We start from the raw sequence: 25,570 nt of genomic DNA, 5'->3' as shown, positions 1-25,570 counted from the left end.
GACATGTATATCACTCGCATCTTGCTCTCTCTCCCCCCTTTCTCTTTAGTTTTTATACGTGAATGCAGGAGCATTACTTTGTACATTATATCAACCAGCATGCATGCAGTAGTATTAGATCCAGAAAAAGAGAGAGTGATGGTGATTTCATTACTGCAGGTACCCCAACAATGACATGCATTGGTTTCCTTAGCCTGCATAACCCATCACCTGTTGTCGCGTGTGGTGTTGTTTTATAAAATCATATCAACTTTAATCCATCATATCATTTTGTTCCTTAAGTGCATTATACAAAGCTAAACTCGATAACAGCTTGGCATCAGGTGCCATTCGCCATGCATCCTTCAATGGTACCAGTTTGAGAGTGATGTTTTCGCCTCTATCTCGCAATCCTGTCAGCTTTCCTTCCAATTTTTGGATATCAGCGTGGCTCATATGTTTGATACAAAGGAACAATCGAAGGAATTCATCTATGAATAGATAAAGTTGTTGGTTTACTATTACACAGTCTCCTTTTTTTTCTTATTATCCTCAACTTACCACATCCACCAGCTGACGGATATACGCCTTGCCATTGACTTCCATACGCCTCCTCTGTTAGGTCTATCAATTCATGTTCTTCGATGGATAAACCTAAAAAACAGCTTGTTAACTCCATTCATTGACCCTTTCCCCCCTTACATATTCATCCTTCTCCTCCCCCTTTGATAATCAGGGGAATACCTAGCTACGCACCTGTTTCTTCATAAATCTCACGAGCAGCAGTGCCCGAAAAGTTGCCAGAGCCATCCAACATTCCTGCAGGAATTTCGGGAAACGCCAAACTTGCTACGGGAATTCGCGGCTGTAGCGTTAACAGGATTTGATCCTCTTTGTCGCTTTCATCATCACATCGTAGGATAGTCAACACCGACACTGATCCACCTCGCTATATAGCGTACATCATTTTAGAGCCTGCTCTATCCACACATGGCATCATCCACATTACCATAAAAGTAATACCAGGCGCACTCTTTCCAGTATCCCTAAACTTGACGTTGGCCTTGAACTTTACGAAACCAAGCTTGTCCGAAGAAAAGACATCGGTGCTCTGAATCTCGATTGACGTGATATCCATTTCATCGTTACGATCGCGTTGCTCCTTATCCAATCGCTTCACCCAGTCCTGGAATGGTTGGAATGCCACCACTTTGTCGACGATATCAGGTGTGGCCCCAGTTAGCTGTACTTTTTGTTGTCCAATATTCACTGTACGAGTCATTTGATACAATACACGCGTAAGACGCATAAGGCAAAATGCCCGCCCATCCACCGACTTTTGGTTTCGGGAATTCCGTAACCATGACATCCACCATGCGTCATCTTTATATATGCTAGTAAAATCCTTTTTTTATTGTTTATCCTCATCTGGATTATCTTGTTCACGATGTCGAGGTTGGATTGTGTCATATTCCATAGAATCTGCTATCGACCTTCGTCGTAGTTGCTCTGTTTCCAATCGAAGCTCGGGGCTAGCCATATCTTTTGTTGTCTAAAAAGTAGCCACACCATGAGTATGAATAACACACATACACGCATCTATACTACCATGTGTGCCAACTCGGCCGGGCTGATAGATCCCGAAAGTACATGCTGTCGTAGTGGGTTCTTTGTATCTCGAAGATTATAGATATGGGATCGTATCGACTCTTTGTATTCGTTGTTGATTTGATTGTGATTCGCTGCATAGATTTCCTTCTCAATGCACTTGGCCATTGAACAGGCTTCGTCTATACTAACGTTAGTGGATGATTCCAACAACAACCATACATGTACATGGTACTTGCCAGCTGTTGCATGTGCAGGTGCAGGGCTGTCACATAGTGCTTCCTCTAGTAATTCTGCGCCTGCAATATGGCGTTATTATTAATAATGGGTTGAATGAATAACGTCATGCTTATTACTTTTTCGCCTAATCTGATCCATAGTAAAAGGGAAAAAAAGAAAGAAAGACGACAGGGCATTGTAGTTGGGGGGGTATGTTGTGTGTGTCTTACCTTCTTACCATAAGCGGAGATGCACACACACTATTATGCAGATTGCTTTTTTGGCGTCAGATACCGTAAGCGTCGTCTCTCTTTGTTCACCTCGGGAGACGATGGTAAGGAAAAATTATGCGTTTTGGTTCTCTCAAAGTGCCACCATTCCCCTTCCCCCCCCACGTGATGGCATATGCTGGCTCCCACAGCCCACTGTATCGGTTATAAAGCTGAAGATGGTGGTGGGTGTTTGTTCAATTTCTTCACCTTTTCTTCTTTTATTTTCTCACCACCTATTTATTAATGCTTACCCGTGTGCTTTCACAAAGACCTTTCACTTTGACTCGTACTGCAATATGGCTAGCACCAAGAACCTATACGGTTGCTTCCTCGGGTACGATCCATCATGGTGGTAGTAGTAGTAACAAGCATTTCAAGGAACATCAGCAGGATAACAACACCGCCGCCGCCAACGTCCTGTACAACAAGGAAGGCGACTATACCTTGGAGCATCATGCTGAAGAGCAAAAGCGTGGAATGGCAACCGATAATCACCAGCATCAAGCCTACCGATCCTTATCGGATGAAGATGGCGTTGTCGCAAGCAGTGGCGATGTTTTTAGCCCTACCTTTAACACTGTCTTTGATGAGTGAGAGTTTCAATTCCAAATAACCATGCACATGTACATAGTTTTTTTCCCATCCTCATAAGCAATTCCAAAGTCCACAATCAATTTGTTTCTATAGCAATGAAAGCTTGTTTGTTTGCTATTTTGTTCGACACCCTAGTGATGTCCTTTACAAGATGTGTCACTTTACAATGATGATGAGCCATGATTATTATATACAAAGAAGAAGAACAATCTATTGCAAAAGTTGTATATATACGCAAAGATGATGGATCAAATAAAGGGAATGCTATCCATATCAATGTCCTCCTCGTCTTCCATGTCAAACTTGAATTCTGGTTCGTTGCCCTTTTTTCCTTCCTTCTTATTATCGCTTGTCGTAGTCGTAGTAGTAGCACTTGGATCCTCGACATCATCATCATCATCATTGGGTAAGGTGGTATTGTAAGTTTCTGATAGAGAGGACTTGCGAGTTGCAAACGTGCGTGATAAAGTGTTGCGTACACCACCAAGACTACCAGTGAACATTTTGTTGACAAGGCTAGAGGATGAAGATGCACTTGAAGGAGCAGGTGATACACGGCCTGATGTGGGAGGAGATGATGCTAAAGGAGGCGACGAGGATAGTAGGCCATTGTCGGGGGAGTGTGGCGTTTCAGATAAATCTGCTCCTCTCATTGAATCGGGACTTGTCCTTCCACCGCTACTGGTTGACATGCGTCGATAACTCAATAACGATGGGGATGAGCTTGAATACGTTCCCATGGCAGCCAATCTCGATGACGATGTATCCGTGCTGTTGGATCGTGATGTAAAGCTCCTTAGGATACCGCGTTGTTTCCTTTTTTGTGCATCCGATTCCACTACTGTTTCACTAGGCAACGCTGCTGATGGATCTGGTTTGATAGGCACTGGTTTGGGCGATGTGGGTGTGGGTGGTGCATCCTCATTGAGCTCAGGGATGTTGATTTCTGGCAAGGGTTGTTTCCAGTAATTCCAATCGCTGAATTCTTCAGTAATCGCACGATTTATAGGTGGAAAGATTTGATCGACAAGGTCATTGAGATGAATGTACGATGATAGAAATCCAAGTAACAGCTCCAATTTGACATCGCCGTTAGGATCAATGGTAAAAATGCGTGAAGCGGGAACATTGACGCTGCGATACGAAATAGCGTCTGTAATACGATTGCCGAAACCAGCATAGAATGGATTATGTCCACCAAAGAGACGCAAGATATCACGCAAACATGCCATTTTGAACACTTCGGGTTTACGCATAATAACCTCGCGATGGAAGGATGTAAATAATCGATCGGGTGACATGATCACAGGACCTTCGGGTAGCTGGTGCTTGTCCTGCTCGACTCGTCGTAAATAATCCCTCGTGTAATCAGCTTGCCCAATAGCACGGCTCGTCAAATACAGAATGTGATATCCATTGTTGAGAATATCCGTGTACAACTTTGCCACTCCATTGTGGGTCCAATCCTTGCCAATCATTGTAAACACATGGCCCAATGCATCCGATTTAGTGATCGTGCCATCAATATCGGATATGACTATTTGGATGTCATAGTCCCAATAAAAGATCTTGGCCGTGCAAATTGCTGTGCCTTGGTATTCGGAACTCACTTCATAGGTGATGGTGTTGGATCCCTTTTTCAAGCCCAATGTTTTGAGTTGATCCGATGTCAATCGAAGCGTCTTTGCATAATTCTTATGTGGTGCAGGAAACACTGATCCATTTTGCTCGCCTTCTTGATCCACATTCCATCCAACAGAGGTTGTCATTGTCATGGTTGTAAAGCGTGTCGTTGTTTCATCATCCTTATTGCCAAGAGATTCATCTTGCGTAACACCATCACCACCACCACCACCTGTATCTGTGACCGAAGATCGACTCCACCATTGACGCCATCCACGTCCAAATAGATAGGATTCTCGACTATCGGCTTCATCGCCAGCTTCCTCTTGATTCTGCAACTCGTCTTTCTTTTCTTGATCCAATGGCTCATGGAATAGAAACAAGGATATAAACAAGGGCCCTTTTCGCGTAGCACCAAAATATCTTCCTTTGTATCGAAATACCAAACGTCGATCATTGAGAATATTGGGATTGTGTACAAAGTCGCTGTAGGTGATTTGTTGCTCATTAAAGATGTTGCCATTTTCCTTTTCCTCGCGACCAAAAGATGACAATCCACATAAACTCATCTCGACTCGATATATGGCACCAGGTTCCAGCTGCAACTTTGTATCCAACGTCGCGTCCTTATTGCTGCTATCATCCTTTTCAAGTCGCGTGGTGTCATTCTCATTCTTGTTGGGCCCTTTGTTACTAGCAAGTTCAACGACATGAGCTGGTTGGGTGCTATCGTTGTTGCCACTGGATGATTCTTTCTCCAACGATGACGATGCTGGTGGTGGTGATGATCCTAATTGCAGCTGTTCTTTTTCAGGTCTAGGTGTCACGGGTCGACTAGGGTGGGGTTCATTCTCTGTTTTGTAACCAGCGATATCAAGAACAATGGACTCATGTTCAGCATGGCCGTGGGCTGTCTCTGGACGTTTGGTAGTATCTTGTGGGAGTGTGTTCTCATCCTCACGTATATGTGTGACATCCATCCATTTGCTGTTGATATCTCCATTTGCAGGTCGTACAATAAACGTCTCCTTGGCAATGGTCGTGCTGGTGACAGCTTCATCAGGCATCACACGTTCAAGAAGTACGGATCCATCTCCCATCGGATATGTGTCGTGCTGAGGTCGAGTTTTTTCATCATCCAGTGATAGCTTTGCCGTCTCATGTTCCAAATGCTCCATCTTGTGATATGGATCGACCTTGGTAACCACCTTATCCATTTGCTCCTCAATAATCATCTTGGGCGACTGCAACTCAGCTGGTATTCGTAGCTTATCCTTTTGCTCATGGTCGTCAAAGTCGTCTTTCTCCGTCTCAGTGGTAGTTGCTAAGTTTGGATAATATGATTCTTAGTTTATCACATGTCACTCTATAAATGTAACATCACATTGCTTACCTTGTTGATGTGTTGTGTCATCTTTTGAACCGCCAATGTCAAGGTAAGGTGGTTCCTATAGTGATTGAGCATTAGTCAGATGTATACGTTTCATGTGTGAAAAGAAAGTAGTTACCTCATTGCTACTACCAAGTTTGGATGTATCTGCAGCCTGCATCAAAGGAGATGTCTGGAACTCTTCAGGCACCTCATGCTCAGTTTCAAAGACAAAGAATGCTTCGCCAGCCTCTCCTAGTTTCATGGGATACGCAATCTCGCTATCATTGACCTTGATGACCACCTGATACATATACATCTTGAGTATTAGCATTATGATTCGTTACAATGCAGCGGATGATGAAGCAAGTGTTGCACGAGTCCGAACAAATCCATGCATATCAACCATAGCATGCACATGCCATCATCGTCTTTTGAAGGAGTAGCTCACCTTTTTCTCTTGTGGCATGAGTAATGATAATTTGCCGAAGCGTACATGGAAAGGGGAGCAAGCCAATTCACCATCGGGTTGTTGAACGACGACAATGTCGACAGCTCCAGACAATGTTGCAGGATTCAGTTCATTGTAAAACGATTGCACTGATGTAAACAGGTTGCTCAATCTGCCGACAAAAGCCATAGTGTTGCTATTGTAGTTGTTGTTGTTGTGATGGTGGTATGGAACAACCCAGCAAGTGGTGCATGGACGAGTGTGAGAGTTGAGTTGTTGGGGGCGTTGGCGGTGGTTGTGGAGGGGAGAAAGAAAGAAAGAGAGAAAGAGAGAGATAACGTGTGTGAATGAGTTCGTGAGAGAGGAGCTTATGACAACAGAATTGGGTAATTCCTTCAATGATTGTTATTGTTGTGCAAGATTACAAAGTTATGTACGGGAACCTGTTGCAATAAGAGTCTAACTGGTTCTTTGAATGACAATGGCAATAACATTGAGTCAAATGGTTTGACAAAATCCATGCGTAGCTCCGTGTCCGACAACAAACTTGCAAGTTCAATGCCATCTTCCAAAGAGAGTGTCATACTTGGAATGTAAATGTGGTTGGTGTCAGCATCCATCTCTGCCGTCAGTGCGCGAAATGCACCCGATGTCGGCTCATTGTTGACAAAAACAACAGCGGTCGCCCCTGCATCTTGCGCCCATAGGGCTTTACTAGAAAAGGTGCATGATCCTCGACTCACAATCAACACGCGTCCCTTGATCAATCTCTTGTCTTCATCCGTGTATGGATTACAGCCCAAAAGTCGCTCATCATCTTGATAGAGGAAAATCACGGCCTGCTCATTATGCAGCTCAGCATCCGAAAACGATGGTCCAAATGCCGATTCAACACCAGCAAACATATGTGATGAGCTTGATCCTTGCAGTCGCATTTCCACAACATGTCGATGGGACCACTTGGTAGTCCTATGACCAGCAGGCACGTCAAGGTCAAGAGCCTCATCTTGTAGATATTCTTCCATTTCCTTCATGGGTACCATCAGCATTTGGTCTTCCGTAAGTCTACATTTTATCAACTTGACGTCAGAGCGCTTATTATGGAAATGGTATCAATCTTATTATTACCTTAGATTGGGATAGACTGTGGATGTGAATGATCATGCCAAAGTTGTATTGTTGTATACAAGGAGAAGAAATGAGTGAATAATGTCTAGCTTGTTGGGTGTGATGATGGTAGTAGTAATATAAAATTTGTACAAGAAGAGGAAGAAGAGTGAGGAACAGAGAGAGAGAGAGAAGAAGGATCTAAAACTCTAAAGGAAGTAGGTAGGTAGGGAGAGAGGGGAAGGAGAAGGAAAACAACTAACCTCGTGTGACCTGGTAGCCACCACCTGCCCTTGAAGGTCGCTTGGTAATCTCGACTTTTAATCCCGAAAGTGATTTTGCAAGAAAACCTCCAACAACTTCCATCAATTTTGGCGAAGTATGGCGATATCGACCTCGACGATTGGAGTTGAACGTAATGTCAAAAGATTGTATGCCTGCCGTAGGTGAAGTGCACTGTCCAGATGGGTATAGGTCCTTGATGGTGTTTTTGGTGTTACCAACAAGAGCAGATGCATAATCGGTTTCAGGTTGATAGGCAATAGATGACATGTCGATGCTGTGTGGATGTTGAATATAGTGATGTAGAGACGATTTAAAGTGTGGATTATAACATGTTGTGTGCTGAGCATATAGTGGATAAGAAGTATTGCTGGTAGTGAGATGGTGGGTTGCCAACGGTAAAAAGTGTCCCTCTATCGATGAGATCAATTAACCAACTCATGTAAAATCTTTATCCTCATCCTCAATTACTTACCCGTGGTGAACACAAAATTAGAGTCCATTGCATTAAATTCATTATCTGATAACATCATCCCATTAGTTTTCTTCATCACGCATGCATATGTATGTCTCTCACCTGTATCAAAGAGGAGGTAGAGGTACTTTAATGTTTCGCTGAGAAGAAAGCTCTCCATGCGATCTTCAAGTCGGCCGGTGCGTACATCACCAATGCTTGCAAATCCACAAGGTAATCGTGTACGGTTATTAAGATCTTCAATGACCATCTCGCCAACATGAAGATAAAATGGATCACGTGTTGCCCGGTAAAGATAATACGTTGATTCGATGAATTCGGGTCGTAGGGGATAGAAACCGATATCAACGGTCTTTCGATAAAAGTCAAAGCGTTCTGGCAATGCATGGTACTTCCGCCAAATGTTGTAAAAAACGAGGTGACCTTTGACAGCCGCATCCAAATCGCCATAGAGTACTTGCACACCAGGCCAAAAAGCACTTAAGCTGTCGATCCATGTTGCCATCAATGCGCCCGTGCTCATGTGTACATTTCGGTAGAGATATCCGCCTGGATCACGTACGTGTTGCATGATCGCTTCATAGGACTCCTCAAACATCTCCAAATACTCGGGATCACCAAATAAAACATAAGCTTTGAGCAAGTATTCAAAGTACGAGTCGATGCCTGCTCCTGTAGAAGATGCTGTATGGATCCATTGACCGGTTTGAATGTTGATCACGTTCCCCAGCAGGTTTAAATCAGAGCGCCTGTTCCACAATGCATGTAATGCTCGCTTGGCAACTTGCTAAAAAGTTTCACAATCAATCATGATGATTTTTTCCCTTCCTCCTTCCCCCTATTCCAATGGGCTTGTATGTGTACCTCATAATGTGGGTTACCCGTAAGTCGACTCAAAACGCCAAATTCCAATAATAGACTACCCGCTCCTGCAGTACATGTCTCCACCGTTTCGGTCTTGGGAACACCATACTTTAAGTTTACCTAAGAACAGGACCGGTTGGTTGGTTGGGGTGGTGAATCAAGTGATAGTAGCAATATGACTTACTCTAGGAAACGGTATTCCGGTCTTGGTATATTGAAATGCCGGCATTAAACGATCAGCTAAATCTTGTGCCAGTGCAAGAAGCTCGCCCTTGTAGCCCGGAATGGTATGACCAAGTGAAGGATCGCTTGCAAGAACATGTGCCGATAACTATACCCATTGATACGTTAAACCTGGTCCTATCAAATGTGCCATTCTCGCTTATTACCAATCCACCAAGGGCACGGATGTTGAGCTCAAAGATTTGCACCTTGTTATCTTGATGAAAGGAGACCTGATCAATGACACGTCGTACAGCCTTTTCAAATTCTTTCTGTTCTCCCATAACCTGATAATCCAATTAAAACTTTGGTTGGTATGGTGATAACCCCCCCCATGTACAAGAAAGCTTACAGCTAGGGTATCCAAGGTGTCCACCAGAGTAAGAGAATAATCACCCAAGATGTCATTGATGTTGATATTGTCGCTATTATCTCGTCGTATTAGATTCGCTTGTTGTGTTTAGCGCATTGCAACTGCTTACGGTTTGAGTTTGTCGCTCCCTCGACCATTACACAGCATTGGATTCAACTAGATACATGTTAAGGATAAGCCATTGAGATACTCCTAAACCGTCAATGCAATGTATATACCTCATCCTCTGGATACGCAAATCGAATATAGTTATCCCAGCCGTGAAAGAACATTTCCTAAATGCGTGTTGATGTTGGTATATCAGCTCACATGTTGGTGCATGATAGCAGCAGCTTCGTTGCCTACTTTGGCTGTATCCCTTTAATATAGTTAACAGCCTGCGTCTTTCTCTTGTTCTTTGTAAACGTACTTGAGCTCGAGTCGTCTCTTTTCAGACATTGTGAACTCCATGCCAACGCAGCAGTCCAATAGCACCAGTGAAATGATGAATACATAGATCAACAAGGGGCGATGGGTGGCATAGTGTATACATTCTCGTCGTCCAACGGTTGCTGAGGAGACCGATTCGCCACGAACACACATTGGCGAAGCGAGAGATAATGAGCAGGAATGTATGTGGGAGTAAAAGAATACAAGTGAGAGAGAGAGAGCTAGTCTTGGTTTGACCCCCTTTGGTGGTGTAGTCGAAAAAGAGAATAAAGAATAGCGGGGTCAATGGCAGCAGCAACGACATCCCCATCCTACTTGCTTTAGTGCGCTTGAAACGATCGAGCCAATGACATTGCCCACATCATGATATCACCCATTATCGCTTATAAATGCCCATTGAACGTAATCCATTGGATGGTTTGGTTGCTATGCACATACCCATTGATTAGTCATGAACCATCGTTGTTTGTCACACTACATGTAATCATATCCAAAGTCCCTGTTGTCAAACACCGTTGCCTAGGAAATGTCGTCATGTGACACACGATGCCATGGCGACCTTATGCAACATCATGCTAGTTTCAGATCACAGGATATAGAGTGCAATACGATCGAAATGTGTATGCCATTTGATAATTCCATGGAAGCATATGTATAGTTTTGTAATAATAGATACGTTTGCAGCGAAAGAAAGAGTGAGAGTGAACACAGTAACAATACTAACTTCGTGATAAGAAGGGGGGGACAAGGAGGGCAAGACAAGAGCTATTACGCAGTAAGAGAGAAAAAGAGAAAAAGAAAAGGAATATTTTAAACTTGGTAGTGGGGCGAGAGAGAGAGAGAGAAATAGAGGGTGATCACAAAGGGATAAGATGGAAGAGGTATATAAATACTAATTATTTGGTCTTGACGTTTTGACTCAACCAGTTCAAACCCTCGAATAAACCATCGCCGGTGGTGGCACAGGAAGGATGGACATACCATGCGCGATCACGCATCTTGTGCAATCCAAGCTTTTCTGTCACTTCAGCAGGGGACATGGCTACAAAATCAATCATGTGAGTTTTTCCTTTGGATCATTCAGGGTCCCTTTATCCCATTTCTTACCTCCAGGCAAATCCTGTTTGTTTGCAAATACCAACAACAAGCATTCTTTCATTTCACGATCAGAGATGATGCGTTGTAGTTCCTGGCGTGCTTCATCGATGCGATCACGGTCCTGTGAATCCACCACGAAAATCAAACCTTGAGTACCAGTGTAATAGTGTCGCCACAAGTTACGGATCTTGTCTTGTCCTCCAACATCCTAATACAACATGTATACCATACTCTATCAGCGCGTCGTTGCATATACATTGCCTGCAAAGAATGAATAGCTTACCCAAACGTTGAACTTGACGTTTTTGTATGTAACGGACTCCACGTTAAAGCCAACAGTAGGAATAGTCGTAACCGATTGGTTCAATTTGAGCTTATAAAGGATGGCTAAACAAGAGTCGAGTTCAATTTACTGGGATCGTCCCTTTACTGCTCATCATGATGATATACTCACTGGTTTTGCCAGCGGCATCGAGACCAAGCATGAGAATTCGCATTTCCTTATTGCCAAATAGTTTGGCGAGTGCTTTCGACATATTGGCGCCCATGATGTTCGAGTTGCTGACGCTTTGGATGAGCGAGGGAAGGAGAGGAAAGGAGAGAGACAAAGAGTTGGAAAAAGGGTTGAGCACTGCTGGTCCCGACAACGATTAGGCTTGTAGCCTGGCAACCTCTGTCGCTTTGCAACAACCAACTTTTTTTTTACAGCCCGCACCATCCCATAGACATGGCAATGCTCTTTTTTTATGATACGTGTACATGGTTATAGATGTCTGTCCTTTTACTAGTGACAATAAAACGTACAATGATGTTCTCCTCGACTAATTTCTTGATACAATGAATCACTTTATTAACTCGCAGCATTTTCTAACGGCAGGAGAAAAAACAAAAACATAGCCGATGATGGAGATGGATCCCCCACACTGTACCACCATCATAGCACTCTTTGTCTTTTGTCTCCTCATCTCCCTTTATTTTCATTCTTGGTGTTCTATGTGGATCTACCCAAAGGACGATCGCACAACAGCAGCATGTAATATAAGCGGAGATCCGTTCAGAGTAACACTAATTGCGTACCTTTTTCTATACAATGGGGTGATGTTGTAAATAGCAAAAGATCAAGCATATTGTTTCATTTGTGGAAAACCTACCTATTCTGCCTCCCAATACAGCAGGGTTGGCAAGAAAGGAAATCCTTGCATGAAATCCTTCCTACCTCTTTCATTGCCATGCCACATTACAATCCCGATGATGATGAAATAATACTACCTATCATCCTGAAAAGGGAGAGTTACCATGTGCAATTAAGCCCGGTCTTATATCCCCTGTATGGAGCATGCTTATAATAAACTTTGCCCTGAACCGGGAAAATAAGGCTACTTGCTTTTAGAAGTCATCAATGGAGGAGTAGGAGATCTTTGACATTTTGATGCATTGCCGAACAAACAGCGTTGTTGTAACACACACATTTCGTAATATGCATCAGTAAGAATCAAGATTTTTGCATGTGATGGCATTGTAGGGTGGTGTCAATTGTCGCTCTCGACACTATAATCATGCAAACTCTGGTACAAGTGCTATGCTTGTGTACGACCGTTTTGTGCAACTGCATACATGATCACATCATGCAATTCATTCTTCATCATGACATCGAACATCAATGGCCACGTTTATTTCTACAACAATTGCAGCCAGCGGCGTACATCTTCCACGTCAACCATTCATCGTGAGTGATCTTTCATGCTCTACCATGCCGTGCAGCCATCACGATTAGAGTAACCCTCTTTACATGCCCTCTCCAAACATAGGCAATAGCAAGCATTGTTGTGATGGATACGTGCCTAGTGATTGTGGATGGCAGGTGATAGTAGCTCTAAGAGGGATGTTGCACCTTTATGCCGTTTGTCGATAGTGGGAGACACTATAATACCTTGATAGTATTCTAAATGCAGCATCAATGAAAGCTGCAGTCAAAATTTGATTGTTGACCCAATGCGCTATTGCTGCATTGACACCAGTGTAGCCTGCTTTATTCTTGTAAAGTGATCACTTTTATCATACGACATCATCCCTTGTGTGCCATCTTCCTCATATCCGATATCATGAAAAGTCGATTTCATGGTGACAATGCCACTCGTAAATTTGAAAAAGGAAAATGAGAAAAGTGTACCTCCGGGAAAAAGTTTGGGGTCATACGAAAAAGATTAATGCACCTCTCCATTCCCATAGTATGTGACACATGCTTATATGCAAAAACACTATCCATATACGACAACAACAGGAGCAGCATGCTGTTGTTATTTTGCAATTCTGAAACTATCTAGCTTAGGGGGCGGTAGCTGTAATGTGAGGGACGTTCCATATTCTTGCGTGCTGCATAAAAGTCTGGCTTGGCATTGATGAACTATGTAGGTCATCAAGCAGTCAATTAGCTTTGCTTTTGCTGGTATCTTTTCATCCTTAGACACTCACCTTGATGTTCTGATGCTGCTGAACACGGTTCCATGGATCGGGATTGTTCTTGCGGTCGACAAGGATTTCAGGATGTGTGCGTAGCAAGTACACTAGAACATACTTAAGGTCAATATGGGGCAGTTTATGGCGCAACCGCCATTTGTGTTTCATGTAACAGGCTTACTTGGATATCTACATAGAAGAAACGGAAGATTAGTTAGTAGACTTTTCTTACTCACAAAGCACAAAGCTAGGTGATGCTATGATAATTTGTACGTACGCAACAGCAGCAGCACAACCACTTCCAGCGAAGAGAAACAGCGGCGCTAACGCAGGATTTGCTTTCACTAGAGCACCTAAACCCATGGGAACAATGACTCAAGAAAGAAAGAAAAAGGTTGTTTGGTACATGTTTACTTTTAGTCTGCTTATATATGCGTGGTCATGCGGTTGTAGTTCCCACAAGCTATCCTCCTCCTTCTCACGCATGCAATGCCTTCCATGTTAATCATTGACCAGTGGTAGTAGTACTCTTGGTCATATGATGTGCCACAACTTGGCCATGATTCATCACCCATCAAGCTGTGTTATTGTGTGTCTGATGCTATCAGCTTGGCCTGTCAAAGGTATAATGCTATTGTTGATGCAATTTATGTAGGTCTGCATTGGATTGGAAAGGACGATTTTCCTGGTCGTTTATTATAAAGATGCACGTGTGATATGATGAATGCTATCTTATTGTGATGTCGACATCATGCGCCATTGGTATGATACGTAGCTATTTGTGCTTAATCCGATATCGCATGGTATTGTAATATTCTTGTCGTCAGCAGAGGTTGCTTTATGCACGGCTGAAAAGAAAGGGGTACCCCTCTTCGGAGAATTCGTATATCTCTTCATCCCACAACACGCTCATCAGAATGGAAGATCCTCTACTGGCCCAGTTTCAAAAAGAAGTGCAACAAGATGACAGACTCTCGGACCGTGATACAGGCTCTGATTCGGGTGAAGAGGAAGCTCATGTCGAGGTAGAGAAAAGCGGGGACCCATTTGCCATGACAACCCATAGTTGACATTTTGACACTTGGTAGGCAGTAGCAGCGTCATCGTTTCCAACTCGACAAGAAGGACCCCAAACAGGACCCAAAGGTGTACTTGCTGATCATGCCTACTTTCAAAAGACACAACGTGAAGCCCAAGCGCAGCAAATAGCTGAATACAATGCACGCATGCTTGCTAAGGCACCTACCACCACCACCTACTTGCAAGATGAAGCCGCAAAGGAGTTTGTGATCCAGCACAATGAAGAGGAAGATGATGATGATGCCGCCATTCGACGTTATCGAGAGAAACGATTGGAAGAACTCAAGCGCAGCAATCAACGCCCTCCTCATGATCGCGTATTTGGCCAAGTGATTGACATTACGATTGACGAGTATCCATCCACCATCGACAATGAAAATAAGCTCGTCTCCGTGGCTGTCCATTTGTATGATGAAGTAAGTGATGGTATCGATTGCCATGGATACATGTTGACCTTGGGGATTTATATAGTCCATTCCCGCCTGCAGGACATTGGATGATTTTTGGCGTGAACTAGCACGGAAATATGCATTTGCCAAGTTTGTACGTGTGTCAGCCCGTGAACTAGATTTTGATCTCGTAGGATCACCTGCAGTATTAGGTTACAAGAATGGCAACTTGGTGGCTAACTTGGTACGGTTCGTGGATATGGTGGGCCCAGCATTTACGGAAGAAGCTGTAGAGAATGCGTTATTAGCGTAAGTGTGTTGTATGATGTTTATAAAAGTTGTCAAGAGAGCTCACGTGATATTGTTGATAGCAATGGAGCAATAACAAGAAACGACATTTATCGTGTGGATGAAGGTCACAACAGCAACAGTGAGAACGATGATGAGGACGATTAGAAGATCTTTTTGAATGCACCTGATACCCCCTTTTTCCTTTTGTCTAACAATTACAATGCACGCCTTCCAATATACATAGTTCATTATTATGCTGTTTATTGTATTCCTGGGATGTGTATTATGGTTCATTGTGGATTGGAGGAGAACATCGAAGTATGCTTAATATTTGGTCTGCACACAGGGGTGAGGGAACAGAAAAGAGCGGATAAATAGGCAAGGAGCTACAATGAACGTCCTTTTTCTTCCCGATCATGTTATTCAAACGACCCATCATTCCTGCCACCACCATTACTCGTTCCTGGTTGTATTGTTTACATCAACAACAACGCAATCTACCAAAGATTCCCACGACAACAACAAGATTGGTATCCATCACCTCTTATTCCACCTATTCTCATCAACAACAACATGGAAAACAGCAATATCCCATCATATCCTTTATTGGTGGCGGCAATATGGCTGAAGCCATTATGGGTGGTTTGCAAGCGAGTGGTCATCCAGGCTCCCATCTACGATTTACTGAGCCTTTGACAGAACGACGTCGACAACTGGAAAGCAAATATCCGACCTTGGTGGGTTTCGACGAGAATGAACAAGCCGTGGAAGGTGCCAATGTGGTTGTACTTGCTGTTAAGCCCCAGGTGCTTCGTAACGTCATGACAACGTTGGCGCCATCGCTGACAAAGGATTCGTCTACGCTCATTATCTCCATTGCGCCTGGCATTACGACTTCGGATATGGTCCAATGGCTACGCGATGCGACTCAAGAGAAAACAGCAACAGCTGCCATTGTGCGATGTATGCCCAACACGCCAGCCCTTATTGGTGAAGGTGCCGTGGGTTTGTATGCAAGTGAGGCCGTCACTGATGAACAACGCCAAACAGCCGTATCGATCATGCATGCGTTTGCTAAAGAAGTATCCTGGGTTACCAATGAGTCCATGATGGAAACGGTTACCGGTATCAGTGGGAGCGGTCCAGCTTACTTTTTCCTCATCATGGAAGCCATGCGTGAGTAATAAGAAGGAGGATGGCATGAAGGTGACTCAACACATACTCACATGATGGTATCGATATATAGAAAATGCTGCTGTTAAAGCTGGTTTAATCCCTGAAGTGGCCAAGGCATTGACGTTGCAAACATGCCTTGGTGCAGCTCGTATGGCACAAGAATCGGATGATGATCTCGCAACGCTTCGAAGAAAAGTAACCTCACCCAAAGGCACCACCGAAGCAGCAATCAACTCGCTTGAATCCAACCACATTCGCAAAATCATGGAGGAAGCCGTCCTCACTGCCCAACAACGAGGTCACGAGATTGCGGAAGAATTACGTCAACATCAAGAGTAGTAGAGTATATAGAAATACCATCACCACCACATTCCATCCTCCTATATATCTGTATTCGATACACGTACACCTTTCTATTTATCTTCTTACATATGCACAGCAGCAAAATAGATCAAATGTTTGGTACAAGCAATCGATTTCAATTTGCAAATGATGATACCCAAAAGCACCTTTGTAGACATCCTCGGACTTTACATTTTCATTATGCAAAAGTCATTGTTTATTGACAATGAATGTAATTTGACACGGCTGAACTACCCTTTTTAGTACGTAATCAAAGCGTAGATCCGTCATTAAGAGAAGCACTTGGTCTTCATAAGATCGACAAGATTGATTCACCACATCGAGGATCTCGCTGCTGAAAGAATCTCAAGACGTCATTACAATGTCATAAGCTCCTAGTGTGTTATAGAAGAAATGTATTATCGAGAGCTTGAAACTTGAGTTAACATCATTGATGGTGTTAAAAACAACCAAATCAGGTAGGATCATTACTAACTATGCATCGGGATGGTGTGCAAATGACAGCTTGAATGGGGATATCAAAAGCAGAGTTAATTATGCGGATCCCGATCCCCGACAGCTGGACGAGTTACACTAAAGCACGCAATCCGCTTGTCCAATCGCCCACCATTTCTTAGTAATAAGGGACCAATCTGTCTCAGTTGTACACACACCATTGTCCGTTTCCGCCACCCCGCATTCTTTTGAGTTTTCTGTGCTTCTCTTTTTTTTCTCTTATTCTCTCTCTCTCTTTTCCCTTTCTTCCTTTGTGTGTGGTGCCTTGAGCGTGTATTTTGAGTTATGGCCAGTAAGACTATTGAAAAGAAAAAACCCTCTGCAGCTGCCGATTTCGTTGCAGGCAAGTAAGTTTATTGTCGAATCAGGGGGGATAAGGGTGTGATTTGATAAGAGGAGTCTATGGAAGGGATCGAGATAATGCATCATGATACTTATATCATCTTGTTTGCAGCATGGGCGGTATGGCACAAGTAGTTGTTGGTCAACCTATCGGTAAGTGGATTTGATGATGATAACTTGGGAAGAGGAGGACGACGACGTTGTTGACGAGGTTGGGTTCGCCATTGGGCAATAGACACAATCAAGGTGCGATTGCAACTTGATCATACACGTTTCAAGGGTGCCTGGGATTGTGGCATGCAAACGATCCGCAATGAAGGTTTTCTCGCTTTGTACAAAGGCAAGTATGCAAGGTGTGTGGTTCTATGATTTTGCTTGCCTGACACGTGATGTGTATATGAATAGGCATGGCAAGCCCATTGTTCGGTATTGGTGCTGTGAATGCGCTTTTGTTTGCCGCCAACACAAATATCAAAAAGCTTATGCAAAGCCATCCCGATGAAGTATTGCCTATCTCAAAGATTGCATTGGCTGGTGCAGCTGCAGGCATTGTTCAATCTGTACTTGCTTCTCCTGTCGAGTTGCTCAAGATCAAGTTGCAAGCTCAATATGGTTCGGGTAGCGGTGCCAAGTTCCATGGCCCTATTGGTTGCGCTCGATACCTGATTCAAAAGGATGGTATTGCCCATGGTCTTTTCCGTGGTCTCTACGCTACCATCTTGAGAGAGATTCCTGCATATGCTGGTTTTTACTCTGGCTTTGAAATCACCAAACGTTACTTGACACACGGCCAAGAAGAACCTGCAAACATTATGCAACTCATGGCATCCGGATCAGTCGCTGGTATGGCTTATTGGCTCTCATCCTACCCATTGGATATTGTAAAGTCTGTGGTATGTCATTGTAATGCGTCATTGGGGGGAAAGTGGATCCACTCACGTGACATGGATCATCTTAGGTACAAAATCAAGAAAAGCCACCTCGAGGCTTGTATGTAACCCAAGTGATGAAGGAGATTGTTGCCAAGGATGGTGTAGCAGGTCTGTACCGAGGCGTGGCTCCTGCTGTGGTTCGAAGGTAAATTGGGCAAACGTGCTACTGTAGACGAATAAGGTTATTAATACTCACACGCACGTTCTATAGTATCCCTGCAGCTGGTGCAACCTTTACAACATTTGAATTGTGCATGCGCATGTTTGAATCAGCTTAGAATAATTATTAGAAGAATAAAAAGTGTATAGTCTAATGGGAAAAAAGTCTATTGTGTTTTCTTAAAAAGGGGGAAAGAGGAAGCTAATAGAACAAGCTATGGGTTGACATAATGTGTTGATGGGATAAGATGCAGTGTAGTGAATGTGTGTTGTGTTGTGTGTATGTTGGTTGTACATGAAGCATTACTGATTGTTTTTCTTAAAAGAGAGAGAGATGAATTGCTTTTTTGTATGTTGATTGCCGATGAAGGGTAACCATAAATTATGAGTGTTGTTGAGGATTAGTGGGCGAAGCCGTGTTGGAGGATGGCTGATCGTTTGATGAAGCGGTAGTAGCACTGTTTTGAAGAGCCACATTGCAAAGCTGAGGAAGACGAGCATCCTCTTCATTGGGTTCAGCTGGAGATGCAGTTGTACCAGAAGATGTAGAGGCACTTGGGATAGGTGTCATAGCTTGAGCCTTCATGAAGCTACCAGGCACTGCATTTGCAGCAACAGGCGAAGACGAATGGGATTCACTCTTGATATCAGGCAATTGAGGACTCAAACGACCTTGCTGTTGTGGTTGTTGCTGCTGTGCTTGAGATGGATGTTGATAATACAAATGAGCAGCAGCAGGCGAAGTAGAACCATGGCCTTGATGCGATGGATGCTGTTGTTGTTGTTGCTGTTGGGAATGAATGAGATGATCACCATATCTTGAAGTGGATTGCTGATGATGCTGCATATAACCAACATAATGTTGATAAGCTGAAGAGGCCGTAGCAGTGGCAGGAGTGGCATTCGATTGTTGTGGCGATTGTGATTGTTGTTGCTGTTGTTGACTATCACTGCTCGAAGCACCAGTGGTGGGCATGAACATTGGATAACCCAAGGAAGAATACACCGGGTTGACGACATACGATTGGGGCAACATGTGGTCCTTGTGATATGCAGCAGCGTACGAACCATAAGGATCATAGGTAGGTTGGCCATATTGATTCATGGTATAGGGACTATAAGGCATAGTAGGATGTCTCATAGCTGCAGCATAGGGGTTCTGTTGTTGACCAGCCATCAATGGATCATCAGCCTTGCGAGTAGAGGATGTCGAGGAAGAGTCACCATCTATACCCAACTAGGTTAAACTACCAAAATCGACCTATTGTGTAATCTGAATCCTTACCTTTTTGTCTTCTCTTGTAAGGACCACGCTTGATACCCTTCTTACGTTCCTTTCTCACCGAGTTGACGCAAGTATCAGCAATTCCATACTTGATGCAACGAGGACAAGGACGAGCATCATCACACTTCTTGCAAGCTTTTTGACAATTGGCTATAATATTCATTTGTCAGCAAAAACAAAGCCCTTGTGTCTCATTTAAAGACCACCATCCTATGCCACTTACTGCATGCGTTCTTAACTTGCTTACGCTTGGGAGGTTGGGCTGTAGGGGCTGCTGTTGCTGTCGTCGTTTCATTGGAGATACCGGGCGCCGTGGTACCAACAGGATGAGCCAACGAGGTCATGTTGGGTTGGGGCATCATGGGATTGGGAGTAGCCATTACCGAGGATGGGACGGGTGATCCATGAGTCGAGTACGAGGGATTGCTCGAGTAAGACGCGGTATTTGGATAGGCGGATTGGTAGTACGGCAATGGCTGCATGTTGCGAGATCTGTCAAAACAACCTTTGAAGCGGAGAGCAAACGAAAAGTTGGAAAAGAAGAAAAGATGTTGGGTGGCGGTTGTTGTGGGTGGTGGTTGTTGCCCTGTGAGATAGAAAGAAAAAGACGGCTGTCAGCTCTACTGGTTCCCATGACATGTTTGAGCCAAATGAAGTCATTAACCCTTCACATCACATCACCCACGCTTGCACATTGAATCAAATTGAACCCCACATACGCACTAATTCACACAGTAACCGAGAAAGGGCGAAAGGGACACAAAGAAAGAGGAGAGGTGTACAAGACAACCACAAAAATCTGTCAAATAAACATGCGGCGCTATAAACTGACTTTGTGTAATGGGGCAACAAAGGAGAGAGGATAAGGGCGTAGCATTGCAAAATGTCTGTGCGATCCCACATTTCATTCTTTTCCCACATGTACATCCGTAACCCATGACACAAACGAAAATCAAATACTTACGTTTACGATAAAGAAATCGAAAGAGAAGTGCACCAATAAAAAAACAATTCCTTTCTAATAATTATCGCTAGGCGGAGTTACTCTCTGTAACAAGCCCTGTCATCGCCTTTCTTTTTACTGCTATATGTTTCATAGACCCAAAGGAAAGCTTTCCATCAACCCATACATGCTGCGAACACACACTTTGAACCTCTCAAACAAAGCAGTGGGTAAAGGCTATATGTAAAGCAAGGGATTCATTCTCATCTGCACCATCCTGTTGTCACAAAATAGGACCTTTACCAAAGATGGTAGTAATGAGCCAAGGGGATGTCTTGGGGGAGGGGGTGTAAAAGAGAAATCTTAATGTGGAGTGAGAGAGAGAGAGCAAAGTAGGAACAAATGAGAAATGATTGCCATGCAGCAAAATAATACTTTGCATTTAACACTAAAGCGAGCTGCAGGAATGATGTTCGCACGGCGACCATAATAAGAATATCTGCGACTGAAATGGGGGGCAAAAGATATGATCTCGCTGCATCCTCACTTAAAGAGAATGCACGGTATCATGGGGTACAACTTTTGGAGACTGCGTCACTCCAGTGACAAGGAAGCAAAGCAAACAAATGAAAAAGAGAATAAAGCAAAGGGAGAAAGAGCACACAAACCAAAATCCAATCCAATGTGCCCTGAATAGGTCCCAACTCTTTTTTGTTCCTTTTTCATCTTGCTTTTCCTTTTCTCCATCTCTTTCTTCTCTTCTCTCTTCTTTTGTGCACACACACACACAACACACACACGCATTTACTTTCTACTTTGAGAAACACACAGCTCTTCTATTGTGATTGTTACGGCTTTCATCCATCTCGTTCTATCAATATTATCCTTTGTTGAATCGTTCTATCATATACCAAGGTGAGTGTTGCAAAGCGGAGTGGCACCTCGTGGGTTAGCCGATGCCCCGGTGCGTGGCACATACAACAAAAGTTCCATACCCACGCACTTTGTTTCGGCATCGGTCCGCTCACCATAATAACGACCCACTTCTATTAAATTGACATAGGCTGATTGACAGCTGCAGGATTGTCCTTTTCTTTTTTTTCTTTTTAGCCTAAAGTCACCACACAATGATGATGATCAGCGATACGATTGTCAAATTGCCCACCAATAACAATAAGAAGCGACCACCATTGCTTGTTGCCGGATCGGATCCCAAGCCTGATTTTCTTGTTTCCGAGGTGTTGTACATGGAAGGCTTTACAGCATCCGGTATTTCGGAACATGACGTGATGGAGCTTCTCAAAAGCTGTAGCCCCATCGAGTAAGTGATGTGATGCTTTACTTTTTCCACAATGTTGATATTAATGGCTTGGGATGTAAAAGAATCAACCTAACAGTGGGTGTGCTACGATTTCCATCAGCGGAACAAGCCGATCGTGCTTACACGTTGTTCAACGGTGCAAGTCTTAAGAACGGAACACGGCTGCAGCTGAGAATTAACCCGCCTGGTGATGGTTGTCAGGAGCCCGAGGCTACATCGGGCATCTTACAAATTCGGAACCTACCGCTGCAAACAACCAACCACTTTTTATACAACCTCTTTCGCCCATTTGGTCCTATGAGTCTTTGCAAGGTTATCATGGATCAAGGTCGTTTCAAGGGAACGGCTCTCGTACAATACTTTGACGCTATTCATGCTGATACGGCTGTTCACTATATGGCAAGTTGATCAACCCATCCAAAAGTCATCATGTGAACCTTGTCACTTATATGCATTTGCTTTAACAGAACAACAAGAACATACAAGGAAATGCCATGTATGTGTTGTATGCTCATCCATCATGCGTGCATTCAACTGATCTTGCTCTTTCTTGCAGCACTGTGTCTCCTTTTGTGTCAAAGAAGCAACAACAACAGCAACAGCAACCCTACCCTGACATGGAGTATTCGAGATCAGCTCCCGGAATGCCTGTAAATATCATAACCACAATACTACACATGTAGGCTAAAGGTATTTTCAATCATAGATCAATCATCAGCAAAGCAAGCGAAGCAGCAGCTACACAGCACCATCAACAGCAATACCAGCAACGGGAAACAACCCTATGCAAAACATCGATTACACCAATCTCTATATCAAGAACTTGGATCTCAGTGTACAAAGCGCTGATTTATTCAATCATTTTTGCCATTATGGAAGGATTATCTCGGCACGCGTTATGCGAAATTCCACGACAAAGCAATCCAAAGGCTTTGGGTTTGTGAGTTTCAGCAGCGCTGAGGAAGCGTGGCGTGCATTGCATGCTACCAATCAAACGTATATCAAAAGTAAACCCATTGTAGTTGCGTTTCATGAACCAAAGAAGCCACGAGCTGTTTCTTCATCCTCCAATAACAACAATAGCAGTGCGGCATTGCTATCACAATCAGCACCCTCATCAACCATGTTGCCCTATTATCCACCTCCACAACCCACACATACATTACCACCTATGCCACCACCAGCAGCTGCAGCAGTACAACAACAACAACAGCACCACCAGGCAGCTGCGATTGCAACTTCGGGATATCAGCAACAACATGCGGCTTTACCTGTACCCCCAAGTAGCCTTGTACGACATTACTCGGCTCCCATTCCGCAACCCCCACCACCACTGACGATGCGAAGTGGGTCACCCGAGTCATTAGCAAGCACAACGGCTACCACTAGCGCTGACCCATGTGTCCAACGATTGCGTCTTGTCGAAGCTGTTACTCAATGTGGCGAACAACGTGAAGTGAATGATATCGTTGACATGTTGTTAACCCTCAAACGCAGAGAGCGTTCTTTATGCCTTTTCAATCGTGGCTATCTGCAGGAGAAAATTGCTGCTGCAAAGTTGGCTCTCGATACCTGTCGCGATGACAATGCACGCGATGATGATGGTGTACAACAATTTCTTGATTCTATCAAAGGACTCACTTTACACGAACAAAAGCAAAAGTTGGGCGATCGGCTGTTTCCATGTGTCAAGGTATGTATTAAAAAATCATTGCATGTTGTATGGCACACGTCATTGATATCATCATCTCTCTGCACACAGGCAACGGGTGTCAAACACGCACCTCGTATCACCATCCGCTTGTTGGATACCGTTCCCTTGGAAGAATTAGCACGTACCATGAATGATCAAGTTCAACTGAAGAAAAAGGTCGATCAAGCTATTGCATCCATGTAATAGTGAATGACAACAACGTTTATTTCAAACATCTCAGCTTCTACGTATCTGATACACAAAATAGCTCAACACCCTCACACACCCACACCCACACAAACAACACGCCATGTACAAAATGCATCTTCAGAGGGATTGCTTGCGAACCATGCCAACCTGTAAAAAGAAAACTCAATTGAAATCTATCGTTATCTATTCTTCATTCCCTCCCCCCAACAACCCACCACTTCAATACAATGACCCATTTTGTTTTTCCTTTTGCAAATACCCAATCATCGTTGTATACGAAACAAGAGCTTTTATTATTGAAGCCACATGATGACATGGAAAAAGATATGAAGATAAGATAGCCTGGCACCAGTGATTCTTGATGAATGTCGTACACCGCTTAAGCAACGAGAGCAGAGGCAGTAGCAGACTCACTATGAAAATGCAAAAAAAAAGCATGGTTAAGGAGGACACTTGCCGAGCAACATAATCATGTAACTCTGAACAATGTCCTGATATAGACGATGATGATATGAAAACCCATCCCATCCACACACACAACACCCCACGATGATTAAAAAGGATACAATTTCCAGTTGGGAGGAAGGTAGCCAGCGGTCTTGTAGTAACGAGCAAGACGATGGATACGGGACTCAACAAGAATGAGGCGGTACTTGGTGTCCTTGTCCTTGCGGTTACGTTCCAAGTGCTTGCGCATGGAGACGGCCTTCTTGATCAAGTGATAAAGGTCTTCAGGGATCTCGGGGGCCATACCGTTAGCCTTAAGGATACGGACAATCTTGTTGCCAGTGACAGCCTTGACTTGGGGAATACCATGGGAATCACGGAGGATGACACCAATTTGAGCAGGAGAAAGACCCTTCTTGGCATTCTTGCAGATCAAGTCAACGATTTCCTCAGAGCTGGTCTTCAACCAGGAGGGAGCAGAGCGACGATAGGGGAGGGCACTGCTGGCGATACCCTTACCACGAGAATACTATTTGTTCATACATGTAAGAGATAGCTATTCTTTTTCAAGTGCCATCAAGTGCCATCAAGTGTCCAATTGCCAATGGCAACTTACCATACGACCCATTTTGACTGATTATGACTTGCAAGGAGACAAGAGAGGAAGATCCATCAACGCAGAAACTTTTTTCTTTTGCATTTCCGCTGCCACAAAGCCACTGTGTCACTTGAGACAAACGAGTTGTTGCTTGCATGGATCAGTCCTTTTTGTGTTCTTATGGAAGAGACGATATAATGTAGATTCCTGGTTTAGGCTACAACCTAGTTATGCTGACCCATTTGTAGTATATAAATAAAAGTCTAATAAGAGGATGAAAATAAGTGTGTGGCGGAACACTTTGGTTTAAAGAACATGGATGTATTATGGTGATCTCTAGCCGAATACAGAAACTAGATAGGTGTCCCTATTAATTCCCATTGATAAAAAGTACTTAAATGTATAAAGTCAAACATGCGTTGAT

The 25,570-nt window shown here is 43.7% G+C and overlaps 14 protein-coding genes across 14 annotated transcripts; 5 read left to right on the top strand and 9 right to left on the bottom strand.

Moving 5' to 3' along the window:
• Window positions 1–252: 252 nt before the first annotated feature.
• On the bottom strand, window positions 253–1,288 carry O0I10_003086 (uncharacterized protein; the record flags this gene model as incomplete). Its single annotated transcript, XM_058483160.1, has 4 exons — window positions 253–470; window positions 541–633; window positions 736–928; window positions 989–1,288. The coding sequence occupies 4 exons, from the start codon at window positions 1,286–1,288 to the stop codon at window positions 253–255; spliced, it is 804 nt and encodes a 267-aa protein (XP_058346249.1).
• A 102-nt stretch (window positions 1,289–1,390) lies between these two features.
• O0I10_003085 (uncharacterized protein) lies at window positions 1,391–1,965 on the bottom strand (the record flags this gene model as incomplete). The annotated part of the gene is made up of 4 exons (XM_058483159.1): window positions 1,391–1,531; window positions 1,588–1,769; window positions 1,827–1,886; window positions 1,944–1,965. The coding sequence occupies 4 exons, from the start codon at window positions 1,963–1,965 to the stop codon at window positions 1,391–1,393; spliced, it is 405 nt and encodes a 134-aa protein (XP_058346248.1).
• Window positions 1,966–2,321: 356 nt separating this feature from the next.
• O0I10_003084 (uncharacterized protein) lies at window positions 2,322–2,672 on the top strand (the record flags this gene model as incomplete). The annotated part of the gene is made up of 1 exon (XM_058483158.1): window positions 2,322–2,672. One exon carries the CDS (start codon window positions 2,322–2,324, stop codon window positions 2,670–2,672), a length of 351 nt encoding a protein of 116 aa, XP_058346247.1.
• Window positions 2,673–2,920: 248 nt separating this feature from the next.
• O0I10_003083 (uncharacterized protein) lies at window positions 2,921–6,304 on the bottom strand (the record flags this gene model as incomplete). The annotated part of the gene is made up of 4 exons (XM_058483157.1): window positions 2,921–5,619; window positions 5,689–5,743; window positions 5,804–5,968; window positions 6,116–6,304. The coding sequence occupies 4 exons, from the start codon at window positions 6,302–6,304 to the stop codon at window positions 2,921–2,923; spliced, it is 3,108 nt and encodes a 1,035-aa protein (XP_058346246.1).
• A 206-nt stretch (window positions 6,305–6,510) lies between these two features.
• O0I10_003082 (uncharacterized protein) lies at window positions 6,511–7,158 on the bottom strand (the record flags this gene model as incomplete). Its single annotated transcript, XM_058483156.1, has 1 exon — window positions 6,511–7,158. The coding sequence occupies one exon, from the start codon at window positions 7,156–7,158 to the stop codon at window positions 6,511–6,513; it is 648 nt and encodes a 215-aa protein (XP_058346245.1).
• A 322-nt stretch (window positions 7,159–7,480) lies between these two features.
• Window positions 7,481–9,710, bottom strand: O0I10_003081 (uncharacterized protein; the record flags this gene model as incomplete). The annotated part of the gene is made up of 9 exons (XM_058483155.1): window positions 7,481–7,917; window positions 7,980–8,024; window positions 8,082–8,766; window positions 8,844–8,963; window positions 9,028–9,174; window positions 9,233–9,352; window positions 9,418–9,490; window positions 9,548–9,594; window positions 9,657–9,710. The coding sequence occupies 9 exons, from the start codon at window positions 9,708–9,710 to the stop codon at window positions 7,481–7,483; spliced, it is 1,728 nt and encodes a 575-aa protein (XP_058346244.1).
• Window positions 9,711–10,763: 1,053 nt separating this feature from the next.
• O0I10_003080 (ADP-ribosylation factor 6) lies at window positions 10,764–11,513 on the bottom strand (the record flags this gene model as incomplete). Its single annotated transcript, XM_058483154.1, has 4 exons — window positions 10,764–10,909; window positions 10,975–11,173; window positions 11,249–11,352; window positions 11,420–11,513. The coding sequence occupies 4 exons, from the start codon at window positions 11,511–11,513 to the stop codon at window positions 10,764–10,766; spliced, it is 543 nt and encodes a 180-aa protein (XP_058346243.1).
• A 1,772-nt stretch (window positions 11,514–13,285) lies between these two features.
• O0I10_003079 (uncharacterized protein) lies at window positions 13,286–13,590 on the bottom strand (the record flags this gene model as incomplete). The annotated part of the gene is made up of 2 exons (XM_058483153.1): window positions 13,286–13,369; window positions 13,438–13,590. 2 exons carry the CDS (start codon window positions 13,588–13,590, stop codon window positions 13,286–13,288), a joined length of 237 nt encoding a protein of 78 aa, XP_058346242.1.
• A 749-nt stretch (window positions 13,591–14,339) lies between these two features.
• O0I10_003078 (uncharacterized protein) lies at window positions 14,340–15,347 on the top strand (the record flags this gene model as incomplete). The annotated part of the gene is made up of 4 exons (XM_058483152.1): window positions 14,340–14,447; window positions 14,511–14,918; window positions 14,974–15,200; window positions 15,263–15,347. 4 exons carry the CDS (start codon window positions 14,340–14,342, stop codon window positions 15,345–15,347), a joined length of 828 nt encoding a protein of 275 aa, XP_058346241.1.
• Window positions 15,348–15,598: 251 nt separating this feature from the next.
• Window positions 15,599–16,697, top strand: O0I10_003077 (pyrroline-5-carboxylate reductase; the record flags this gene model as incomplete). The annotated part of the gene is made up of 2 exons (XM_058483151.1): window positions 15,599–16,358; window positions 16,429–16,697. The coding sequence occupies 2 exons, from the start codon at window positions 15,599–15,601 to the stop codon at window positions 16,695–16,697; spliced, it is 1,029 nt and encodes a 342-aa protein (XP_058346240.1).
• An 804-nt stretch (window positions 16,698–17,501) lies between these two features.
• On the top strand, window positions 17,502–18,768 carry O0I10_003076 (uncharacterized protein; the record flags this gene model as incomplete). The annotated part of the gene is made up of 6 exons (XM_058483150.1): window positions 17,502–17,563; window positions 17,671–17,711; window positions 17,794–17,898; window positions 17,964–18,451; window positions 18,517–18,635; window positions 18,702–18,768. 6 exons carry the CDS (start codon window positions 17,502–17,504, stop codon window positions 18,766–18,768), a joined length of 882 nt encoding a protein of 293 aa, XP_058346239.1.
• A 263-nt stretch (window positions 18,769–19,031) lies between these two features.
• On the bottom strand, window positions 19,032–20,416 carry O0I10_003075 (uncharacterized protein; the record flags this gene model as incomplete). Its single annotated transcript, XM_058483149.1, has 3 exons — window positions 19,032–19,876; window positions 19,935–20,084; window positions 20,158–20,416. 3 exons carry the CDS (start codon window positions 20,414–20,416, stop codon window positions 19,032–19,034), a joined length of 1,254 nt encoding a protein of 417 aa, XP_058346238.1.
• Window positions 20,417–22,004: 1,588 nt separating this feature from the next.
• On the top strand, window positions 22,005–24,095 carry O0I10_003074 (uncharacterized protein; the record flags this gene model as incomplete). Its single annotated transcript, XM_058483148.1, has 6 exons — window positions 22,005–22,198; window positions 22,261–22,597; window positions 22,666–22,694; window positions 22,755–22,848; window positions 22,905–23,891; window positions 23,961–24,095. 6 exons carry the CDS (start codon window positions 22,005–22,007, stop codon window positions 24,093–24,095), a joined length of 1,776 nt encoding a protein of 591 aa, XP_058346237.1.
• A 385-nt stretch (window positions 24,096–24,480) lies between these two features.
• On the bottom strand, window positions 24,481–25,176 carry O0I10_003073 (40S ribosomal protein; the record flags this gene model as incomplete). The annotated part of the gene is made up of 3 exons (XM_058483147.1): window positions 24,481–24,514; window positions 24,668–25,077; window positions 25,165–25,176. 3 exons carry the CDS (start codon window positions 25,174–25,176, stop codon window positions 24,481–24,483), a joined length of 456 nt encoding a protein of 151 aa, XP_058346236.1.
• Window positions 25,177–25,570: the final 394 nt, after the last annotated feature.

The sequence above is a fragment of the Lichtheimia ornata genome (genome assembly GCF_029851405.1).
Source record: "Lichtheimia ornata isolate CBS 291.66 chromosome Unknown scaffold00009, whole genome shotgun sequence".
Lineage (NCBI taxonomy): Eukaryota > Fungi > Mucoromycota > Mucoromycetes > Mucorales > Lichtheimiaceae > Lichtheimia > Lichtheimia ornata.
The sequence above is the reverse complement of the archived record's forward strand: the minus strand, read 5'-3'. Positions and strand labels throughout refer to the sequence as shown.